This window comes from Brassica napus, chromosome C6 (assembly GCF_020379485.1).
Source record: "Brassica napus cultivar Da-Ae chromosome C6, Da-Ae, whole genome shotgun sequence".
NCBI lineage: Eukaryota > Viridiplantae > Streptophyta > Magnoliopsida > Brassicales > Brassicaceae > Brassica > Brassica napus.
In genome coordinates, this window is record NC_063449.1 from 31,733,697 (window position 1) to 31,745,140 (window position 11,444).

General features: G+C 38.8%; 1 protein-coding gene across 1 annotated transcript; it reads right to left on the minus strand.

Annotated features, from left to right (window-relative positions):
- Positions 1-10,396: 10,396 nt before the first annotated feature.
- LOC106379329 (VQ motif-containing protein 10) lies at positions 10,397-10,976 on the minus strand. The gene has a single exon (XM_013819316.3). The coding sequence runs from the start codon at positions 10,792-10,794 to the stop codon at positions 10,477-10,479; it is 318 nt and encodes a 105-aa protein (XP_013674770.1). The 5' UTR covers positions 10,795-10,976; the 3' UTR covers positions 10,397-10,476.
- Positions 10,977-11,444: the final 468 nt, after the last annotated feature.

Sequence of the window (11,444 nt, forward strand, 5' to 3'; positions counted from 1 at the left end):
AATGGGGCCATTTCTAGGAGAATGAATGTAAGGCTATATTCTCTAAGTTCACTCATGAAAACCAGGAATAGTTCAGGACCACAATGAACACAATAGAGAACCTAGTTCTGTGAGAAAATGAAATTGTGCGATAGATATTGTCTTGGTTTACACCAAAGTCTGTGGGGTTCAAGACATCATGTCACCTTCTGGTCGAGTAAACCCGATATCTATTGCCAATGACTGGTTCAAAGCTGAAACATGCTACCAACTCATTTGCAGTGGATTTTTCGTTTGTATTCTCAAAAGTCTTTTTATCGAGTCTTTATTTGTTTAGAATCATTTCTATTCATGTGGGGGATTGTTGGAACTCAATTTTAATACATTTTAAAATTGAAGTTTGTTTGAATGAGAATGTTTGTCTTATGATTGTTGCTTTAATAGCACAAAATAGACATTTTGGAGAAGTCTAACAAGGTTGATAACCTTAGACAATTATAGAGAATGTGAATTTATACTAAACCAAGTGCGCGCACCAAGTTGAGTTAATGTAAACTCGGACTTGAGTTTGGTTTAGATAATGGTTCGGGTACATTGATCATGATCCAACAACCTATATTTTTACATTAAAGTTTTATTTTATGTAAGTGATCACTATAAAAATAAAAATTTGGGTAGAAAAATAAACAAGTCTTTTAGAGAATAAAACTTGGTCAAAAGTCATCAATTCTTGTTAAGAATTAGTCTTGGTCACCAAGGTAAAAAATCTCTTTAATTTTGTGATTAATTTTGTGGTTAATACCAAAAATTAATGCAATATTTATCCCCACTAAGACCAAAAACGTTTTTGGGTTTTTCCTAAGCTATATAATGCCCCCTCTCATTCCACTAAGTAGGAGAGAAAACAACGACAATCTCTTCCACTTCTTCTCTTTATTTATTTTTCATTTTTCAATGAGAGTACACATAGAATAAAGGTTTGCTAGACTTCTTATTCAAGTGATGTGAATAGAAGAAAGATGCAGTTTTATCCTCGGACTCTAATCGCCATACAACTGTCACACTATGGGGCGTTTTTGAGTTAAGGAAAGAGATTCCTAAGTCTCAACTCTGCAAAAACTCGTTGTCCATTTCGTTTGATTCATGGTATTTCTGTATTTATTCAATGTTCTTTATAATCTATCTTACAATTATTCAGATTGTGCCCCTTTGTAAATTAAGGTCCTACAATGGGTATTATCCGAACCGAACCCGAATCTAAATGGATATCCGATAGAACCCAAAAACATTCAAAACCTCGAAAAGATCTTGTACCAAACATGATCTCAATTCCTAATATGTATCCAAAATACACTAAGAAATATTGAACATCTAAAATACTTATCTATTACATGAAGGTTGGTGGTTCTATTACATGAAGGTTGGTGGTTCTATTATATGAAGGTTGATGGTTAAAGATTGCCGTTGAATCTTGAAGTATTTAGATTTAGATTTTGTTTTCGTTAAACAATGTTTCTCATTTCATGAGAACTTGATTTTCGTTTTATGCTTTTATTTATTTGGTTTTCTTTTCATCAGTAAATATGTTTACTTTTCGTTTGATTTTGAATGATCACTGTTGATGTTCCTTATTTTTGAATCGATTTTACTTAAGTTTTGGTTACAAAATAGGTACAAATCAGGTATTTTAAAACTGGAGAACCGATTTTACTCATGTTTTGGTTATAAAATAGGTAAAAATCAGGTACTTTTATACCGAAAAACCGATTGGGACCGGAACCTGAAAGTATATTGGGTTGTACCGGTTCTTTGAAGATTTACTAACCCTGAGCCGAACCCGATAGAACCCGAACCGGTCCCGAACCGGACTTGCATATAATCTGAATGGGGCTGATTTTGATAAACCCGAAAAACCGAAACCCGATTGGATAAAACCAAAACCCGATTGGGACCCCGAATGCCCAGACCTATGAAAGACTAAGGCCTTCGAGAAGTTGCGATAGATCGAATCTGAGAAATATCGTTGGATTGTGGATTGCTGTAGCATTGCGTTCTTGTGTTATCTGTTGGTAACAGAAGGAAGAAATCAACTGTTACGCCATGGAGCCAACACCTGGAAAGTTCGAGATCCAGAAGTTCGACGGAAAGGGAGATTTCGGATTGTGGAAATTCAAGATGCCTGCGCAACTGTAGATTCAAGGTTTACTGTCTGTGCTCGAGGAGAAAGACTCAAAGGAGTCAACCAAGTCAACATCAGATGCAAGAAAGAACGAGGCTGGTGAGGAAACAAAGGTTGACACGAAGAAACCTGAGAGGGATCTCAGGGTGAGAAGTCTCTTCAGCATATGCCTCTCAGACGTTATACTGAGGAATATAATGCACGAAACAACGACATTGGGCATGTGGAAAGCACTGGAAAGGGACTATCAAATGAAGTCTCTACCAAACAGAATCCACCTAAAGAAGAAGTTCTCATGTTTCAAGATGGAGGAGGAGAAATCAATAGAAGAAAACGTTGACGCGTTTCTCAAACTGATAACAGACTTAGCCAGCATCAACATCAACATAAGTGATGAAGACCAAGCGATACAAATTCTATCAGGATTACCACCAGTGTATGAACCATTGGTTCATACGCTCCAATACGGAACGGGTCGAGATACACTGACTGTAAACGAGGTCATGACAGCTGCTTACTCTAAAGAGGTGGAGCTCAAGAAAAATGGTCTACTAACTCGTGGAAACCAGCATTCAGAAGGGTTATATGTTGACTCGAGGGGAAGATCATCATCAAGAAATGAGTCAGGAAGCAACAAACCCTGGAACAAAGGAAAAGGAAGACACATGTCCAAGTCAAGAGGTAAACAAAGTGGAAAGACTGACAAAACATGTTGGATTTGTGGAAGTGAATATCATTGGAAACGTGACTGTCCAGAGAGGAAGAAATGAGCACAAAACAGGGCTCAAGGCGGAGCAAATGTTGCAGCGACGTTACCAGGGCCTCTAGTACTTACGGCAAGCTTAGTTGTCTCAGAGGATGAATGGGTCTTAGACTCAGGATGCACGTTCCACATAACTCCAAGAAAATAAGTGCTTTTAGAGTTTGAAAAGTGCGAAGGAAACAAAGTAATGATGGGCAATAACTCTTACTGCGTGGTGAAAGGAAAAGGGAAGGTGACGATACAAAATCCAGACGGATCAATTGTGGTTCTAAGCAACGTTCGGTACATGCCAGAGATGGGAAGGAACTTGATCTCATACGGCCAGTTAAAGCAGTCGGGATGTAGATACACTGGGAGGAACAACCTAGTTGAGTTCTACAAGGGAGACAAGAAGGTCTTAACTGGAAAATACTCGAATGGCTTGTACTACCTTCAGGGCACTGTAAAACCAGCTGAAGCAAACACCTCAGGAGAAGCACAAGACCACACAAGAAAATGGGACATGAGACTTGGGCATATGAACATTCGAAAGATGGAAAGCTTGGTCAAGAAAGGATACATAAAAGACTTAGACATAGGAAGCCTAGGATTCTGTGAAGCGTGTGCAATGGGAAAATCTCACAAGCAAAAATTCCCAAAGGCGAAGCACACGTTGAAGGAAGTATTAGAGTATATACACTTTGATCTGTGGGGCTCACCGAGCACGGTTTCGAGCTTATCAGGGGCTCATTCATTCCTAACCTTTACTGATGACTTTTCTAAAAAGGTTTGGATCTATTTTCTCTCAACTAAAGATGAGGTTTATAATTGTTTTGCAGAATGGAAGCTCCTCGTGGAAAATCAGAAAGGAAGGAAGATCAAGTGCCTCAGAACAGATAACGGGCTCGGATTTTACAATCAACGCATGGACAAGTTGTGCAGAGACTCAGGAATCAAACGTCACAAGACGTGTCCGTACACTCCGCAGCAAAACAGAGTATCAGAAAGGATGAACATGAGCATAATGGACAAAGTGAGGTCGATGCTTCAAGAGTCAGGCCTAGATGAAAGCTACTGGGCTGAAGCGGCGTCAACAGCAGTCTACTTGATCAACAGGTCTCTGAACGCATCAATTGGTTTCGAGATACCTGAGGAACGATGGATTGGAGCAACATTGTCATATGATCACCTAAGGAGTTTTGGTTGCATTGCTTACGTCCATCAAGTGAAAGAGAAAACAAGCTCAAGAGCATCAAGAGGGGTGTTTCTTGGATATGATCAAGGAACGAAAGGCTATAAAGTGTGGTTGGTTGATGAGGAGAGAATGATCATCGGCAAAGATGTAGTCTTCAATGAGAAGAGGTTCTTCAAGGACTTGGAAAAGGAAGGCTCTCAAGAATTGGATCAACCTGAACAACAGCCAAAGAAAGGCAAAAAAAAGGTGACGTTCACGAGTGACCTTGTGGAGTTCGAAGGAGATCACTCTGATCAAGGTGGAGCTCACAAGGGTGATCAAGGTGGAGATCACACGGGTGATCAAGAACAAAAGGAGAAGAACACAGAAGCAGAATCATCAGGTTCAACTCTGGAAAAGGAGTCAGAAAACTCGGAGGATGAGACTGACATGGGATCAAATCAACCTGAGGATCTTAGGAGCTACGTATTAGCAAGAGACAGAGAAAGAAGAACAATCATACCGCCATCAAAGTTCGAGGATGCTGATTACTTAGCTTACGCACTGGCGAGTGCCGAGGACATTGAGACCGAGGAACCAAAAAGCTACAAGGAATCCATGAAAAGCAAGAACTGGAAGAAATGGAACGCGACATCAGATGAAGAGATGGAATCCCTGGAAAAGAATCACACTTGGGACTACGTCCAGAGACCAAAGAATCACAAAGTGATAGGATGCAAGTGGATTCACAAGCTCAAACCGGGGATTCCAGGAGTGGAGGAACCTAGATTCAAGTCTAGACTAGTTGCTAAAGGATATGCGCAAACTTAAGGCATAAACTACAATGAAGTCTTTTCTCCAGTGGTAAAACACGTCTCGATAAGGTTACTCTTGTCAGCAGTAGTAAGCTACGACCTAGAGTTGGAACAGCTCGACGTGAAAACTGCGTTTCTTCACGAGGTGTTAAAGGAGAGAGTGTTTATGGAGCAACCAGAGGGATACATTAAGAAAGGAAAGGAGTCTATGGTGTGTCTGCTCAGAAAGTCCCTTTATGGACTGAAACAATCACCAAGGGAGTGGAATCATCGGTTTCATACGTTCATGATAGAGAGGGAGTATCAACGAAGTGAATATGACCCCTGTGTGTATCTAAAGGGGTCGAGTGTTGAAGATATGGTCTACCTACTGCTCTACGTAGACGACATGTTGATTGCGTCGAAAGAAAAGAGCACGATTCAGAAGTTGAAGGATCAGTTGAGCATGGATTTTAGATGAAGGACCTAGGAGCAGCTAGAAGGATTTTTGGGATGGATATTATTAGAGATAAGGACAAGCAAGTCCTAAAGCTATCACATAATGACTACTTAGCTAAGGTCTTGAAGACATTCGACATGAGTGAGTGTAGAGCAGTGAGTACACTGGTAGGCTCACAGTTCAAACTACAAGCCCTAACTACCAATCAAGAGCGGGAGGAGGAGGTAGAGATGAGAGAAGTACCTTATTCAAGCGTGGTTGGAAGCCTCATGTACGCCATGGTTGGTTCGAGGCCAGACTTGGCGTATGCGGTAGGAGTGGTCTGCAGGTACATGAGCAAACCTGGAAGAGAACACTGGTTAGCCGTGAAGTGTATTATGAGATATGTGAAGGGAGCGTTGGGGTTAAACTTAACTTTCTCTAAAGGAGCTTACTTCAAGGTGAGAGGATACTGTGATTCGGATTATGCTTCGAATCTGGATAGAAGCAGATCGATCACTGGATATGTGTTCATCGTCGGAGGAAACACCGTAAGCTGGAGCTCATCGCTTCAGAAGGTTGTGGCCCTGTCAACAACGGAGGAGGAGTACATGGCGCTGTCAGATGCAGTCAGAGAAGGCATTTGGTTAAAAGGGATATGCATGGAGCTGAAGCTCAGTGATGAAGAAATAGAAGTTCACTGTGATTCGCAAAGCGCGATCTATCTAACAAAGAACTACTTCTACGGAGCAAAGACGAAACATATTGCTACGAAGTATAACTTCATCAGAGATATCATCGCAGGTGGAGTTGCTAGTGTGATTAAGATTCATACGTCGATCAATCCCGCAGATATACTAACGAAGACATTACCTGGAGAGAAGTTCGAAGGTTGCTTAGCGAGTCTAAGGATCTTCGAAGCCTGAGCAAGATCGGAGACATTCATCTTTGGAACTGAGAAGATGACTGGAAGGAGAAGCTCTTCTTGGAAGTCATAGAGACGAGGGGAGCTGAAAGAAGTAAGCTGGGTCTAAGTGAGGGCAAGGTGGACCAGCGCCAGGATCGGCAAAGGAGAACCAGCGATGATTGTCGGAGCTGAGACAGGATTTTGATGTTCTCGGATTAGGATTTCTGTCGGCAAGTGAAAGAGTCAAAGCCAAGGTGGAGATTGTGAGTTATGGCTCTCGACTCATATGGGCTTGGCCAATAACTTTGGGAACCTGGATATAGAAGCAAGAAGTGGAGTCAGTTGGGCTTCGGTTGATAAAAGAAGAAAGCCCAAACGAGGAGTCGGTCTTACTGAGTTTTGGTGAGACGCGACGCAGAGAATAAAAACCTCTGTAACGACTTCGTCTTTAAGTTGAGAAGAGTATCGCCATTGTAACGAGTGAGAAAAAGCTTTTGTAACACAGATAGTATAGTGAATTACCAGGTGTCGATCCTGAAGGAGGCGTACCTCGTCACATTGACAGGGAACTCTAAAACTCTGCTTGTGTCTTCTCTTTCTTTCTCATAACGTAATCTCTAGTGAGTCGTATAACGGAATCACGAACCTGTGTACGAGTGAATAGAGAGTTAGTTACACGAGAGATCCGAGAGATAGAGAGAGCAATCGAGCTAAAGATCGAGTCCGATACTTCTACAGGTCCGTCTGAATATAGTATGTTCTTTAATTGTATGTTTGTTTGTCGCATTTGTGTAATCGCAATTTTACTTTCAGATTTAATAGTGGAAGAAGAGAAAAGTTATTGTCTTTGGAGTATTATGTACGAGTATTTATTCTCAAATTGTTGTTCAATGTTTGGTGATATTATCAAATTAGATTAGTTGGTGTTACGTTTTCATTGGATTGAAGCCATAAATATAAATATGAGATGCACAAAATCGTGTGTGTTCTTTGGATTGATGTAAAAGAAATGGTTCAACCAACTAGAAAATTGGTTAAAGCTAGTGTAAAACCGTGAACCGGCTTCTCTTTAAACCGGTATTGGTTTAATTCAAATTACAATTAATTATCTTTAAAACCAAACAGAGCTATATTTTCTTTTATTATTAATCATGTATATATGTTTCTATACCTAATTATATATTGGGAAAATTGTTTTTTTATAGCAAAAAAATGATAACTATGTCCCTTTAGACTAATCTCTTATATTTTATGTCCCATTAGGTTAATTATTTTCAAAATGGCAATAATGCCCTTAAAATTGTAATTTTTAAATATAATAAATAATGGGTTCGATCAAGCGGGATCGATCGATTCGAAATTACAAGGTCGAACGGATCGATCGATCCTGATCATTATGCAGAACAAAACAAATGCGGAGCATATACTGATCGACATGGTCCATTTCACTCGATCAGCAAAGGTAGATTTCATACAGATCGACCGATCTCGAATTATAGACCGATCGATCCGTGGAAGCATAGATATGAATCATGGTAGAAATAATGTGAAATTTTTGGGAAAATTCTGTGAACAATCAATGAAATATAGAAGACGGCTTGAGAAGAAGGTTACCACTTTTTTCGTTTTTTTTTTGTTTTTGTTTTTAAAAAATCGTTTTTTTTTTTCAAAATATGAAAGTGAATATACCCAAATATTTTGTTTTCATATTTTTAGGAACTGATTTCTTATCCGTAGAATACAGCTAATATGTAGAATTCGGTTTCTACAGGTTTTAGAATTATAGTAATGTGTAGATTTTGATTTCTACATGTTTTAGATTTACAGTGAATCTGTAGAACTCGGTTTCTACGTGTTTAAGATTTATATTAATGTGTAGATTTTGATTTCTAAAGATTTTAGATTGATAGGTTAAGCGCGGAATATGTATTCTAAATATTTTTAGAATACTCTTATTTACGTAGATCACGTATTCTAAACATTGTAGATTCAATGAAAAAATGGATTTTGTTTTCTATTTCGTAGAATGTCATTTCTACTTTATTTAGAACAGAATCTGAAAATTATGATTTAAACATTTTTAGAACTGAAAAAAATATCACTAAGTTCATATAGTTATTTTATCAATAGTTACTATTTTTCCAATTTTTTTTTGTTTGTAAAACTACTTATTAAAATTATTTTCAAAAATATTAAAAGATATTATAGGCAAAAATAGCACAAAATAAATATTAGTCTCAAAAACATAGTTATCATTTTTTTGCTTAAAAAACAATTTTCCCTTATATATTTGGGTATCTCTTCCTTTGTCAAAAGAACGTGAGCCGCCTCCCTGATTTATTTATCTCTCTCTCCAGACCTTCTTCTTACGTTCTTCTTCTTCCTCCTCCTCTCTTATCATTATCTTCTTCTCCATTGCTTCATTAATCCATGACTTTCCTTTGTGGGGACGAGACAACCGGGACGGAGCCACCGTCTCACCATCACCGTGCTGTACACACCATCATTAACCGTGAGCCTCTAGAGACAGCTCATGACATCGGAGCTCAAGATCCACCATCACGATTCAAGCCGTGAAGGTTGGGTGCACTTTTATTTGTTTCTTGTGTCACAAGCTATATCCTTGATTGATGAACCTAAGAGCTAATCTTTTTATTTACTTTTCCTCGTAATTGTGTTGTCATGTTGGTCGTGTTTTGGTCTGTGTTGCATCACTGACGGAACCACATCACGGGACCACTGCCATGGCCGCTTGCCGTTGATCACATTCCGGTCCGGTGACCATTTTGGACACGAGATCTTCTGTTCCTTGTGATCACTCACGAACTTGGTTTGCTTGGGTGGTTTCAAATCAATTATGGTTTGACTCTAAACCATTGCTAAGGTGAGGGCTACTCCGTTAAATTCCGAGCTAGTTTAGTACTGCTATTATGGAAAGTCTAGTTTCGAAACATGATCCGTCTCTTTGAATCGAGTCTGTTTGAGAGTCATATTTGTTTATTATTGTTATTGATTGTTAAACCGGAAATAGGATAATAGAGGATTCAACGGTTGAATGAATTGAGTGATGTTAAAACTGCTATATATATATATGTATATATATATAAGTCCGTTTGTGTGGATTGCGGGTGCACAAAGACGTTTGTGTAAGCCGTCGACGAGCAGTGTGATTGCGGGTGCCCAGAGAAGTTTGTGTAAGCCGCCGACGAGCAGTGTGATTGCGGGGGTACAAAGACGTTTGTATCAGTCGCCAGCGCACAGATTCTGGGAGTACAAAGATGGACTATTGTACGCCTGGAGATATACATATATCCTTACGAGGAAATGCGGGTTGCATAGAGTAGCATGTACTATCAGCGCACAAGATGTTTTATGTGGTGTATTAGAAACAGTGTTTGTTTCATGCTAGGGCTAGACCTACATGGTAGTAGTGCTATGTACTGAGTCAGTGGTTTGCGGTTTAGCATCTCATACTTCACAGAGTAACTCCCCCATTACTCACCCCTCTTTCTTCCCCTTGTAGGTGAACATGACAAGTAGTTGGATATGTGGACGAAATGGTGTCTTGGGATCCTTGTATTTTATTATGATTTTAATTAACTTTTCGACTTAATGTATTTGATTTTAAATGATAAACTCGTTTTATTTGGAAATTATTTGATTAAAAGGTTTGACATTTTATTCGATTTTATAAATCGGTATAATTTGGTATTTTTTTGGTTAGTAGCACACCGTTCCCGAGAGGGATGAGACGGGTGTTACTGCTAGGTTGGTTAGTGAGGCTCAACCATGGGGTTTTGTTGCTCTTTGCTCAAGCCATTTACGCACTCACACAAATCTTTTTCATATTTATAAACGCAAAAATATTAGTTCACATGATTTGCTAGTTCTGACTTGTGAAGTATATAACATGTTGGATTTCTTAAAATGTAAAAGATTTGTCTAAAGAATATATTACGTACCGTGCTTTTAAATATGTGCTCGGTTTCTAGACATATGCAAGTATACGAAAGCCTTTTTTCAAGTACATATATCAAACTAAATCAACTCTTTAGCACAACAACGTAAGCTCTAAGCCTGTAGAGAACTCGGAGAAATGGGCGGTACTATAATGCAATTCATATATATTATCTTCGGAATCTCAGGGTGTGACGATCCACTTAATGCAATTCATATACGAAGTGGATGAAAGCAATATTTTTTATTTGAGAACAAAACGAAGATTAAATCGACATTATCTTGGTAGAGTTCAAGTTAATGACTCAATTATCTGACCATAGTTTATACAACTCCTCCATTGGAGGCATCTCCTTGAAAAATCTATCAAACTCAGTCTTCGTCCCCACTTCTCCTCCGCCGCCATTGCTCCGTCTGGAATCTTCGTCTATTTTACTACCTCCACCGTAACAACGGACGTCGGAAGTGGATGGAGACTCGAAAGGACCGGGGGCTACGATGGCATCCTTACCGGTGAGTTCTTGAACAACAGTCTTGAAGCTACGTGCATCTGTCTCAACGTATTGTGTGTTAATGAACACAACTTTCATTGGCTCCGGTTTCACTTCCCCTCTTCCAGACATTATTAAAGAAATCAATCTGAAGGGAAAAAAACAAACAAAATGTGAGAGTTTTGGTGTTGTTGATGGTGAATGATCTTGGTATGCAGTTTTAGAGCTCTCCCAGCTGTTTGTAGTTTTATATGCATATTTGAGTGTGTATATATAGAGAAACACGAATCATAAGTTCATAATCAAATGATATATTGTCGTGGGGGCACTGAAGTGGGTCAGTTTATTAAGTCAAATTTCATATTATTTTAAAAATAAACTTATTATATTGTCCTATGTGAAATAATAGATGATGGCCTAGAATTTTATTTTTCGACGACCAGGGTTTTATCGTCTAATATGTGTCATTAGTTTTTAGTTGTGGTCGTTGAATTTCCAAATTGTTTTATTGGGACGAACAATGTTTAACTATATATGGTTCGTTCTAGAAATGCTTACCTTTTTTTTGGACTAAGCAGTGCCTACCTTGATGTGATGATTGATTGGAGGATTTTTTAACTGTATAGATTTTTATTCCTTATTGTTGGTTAATGACATGATTTTCTTAAAACTTCATCAATGAAATGACTAATACGATTTTTCTATTGAGAAGACGAAAGAAACATGGATTCCATCTGCAGAAACTCATTCACAGAAACTCATATGCAGAAACCCATCAATAA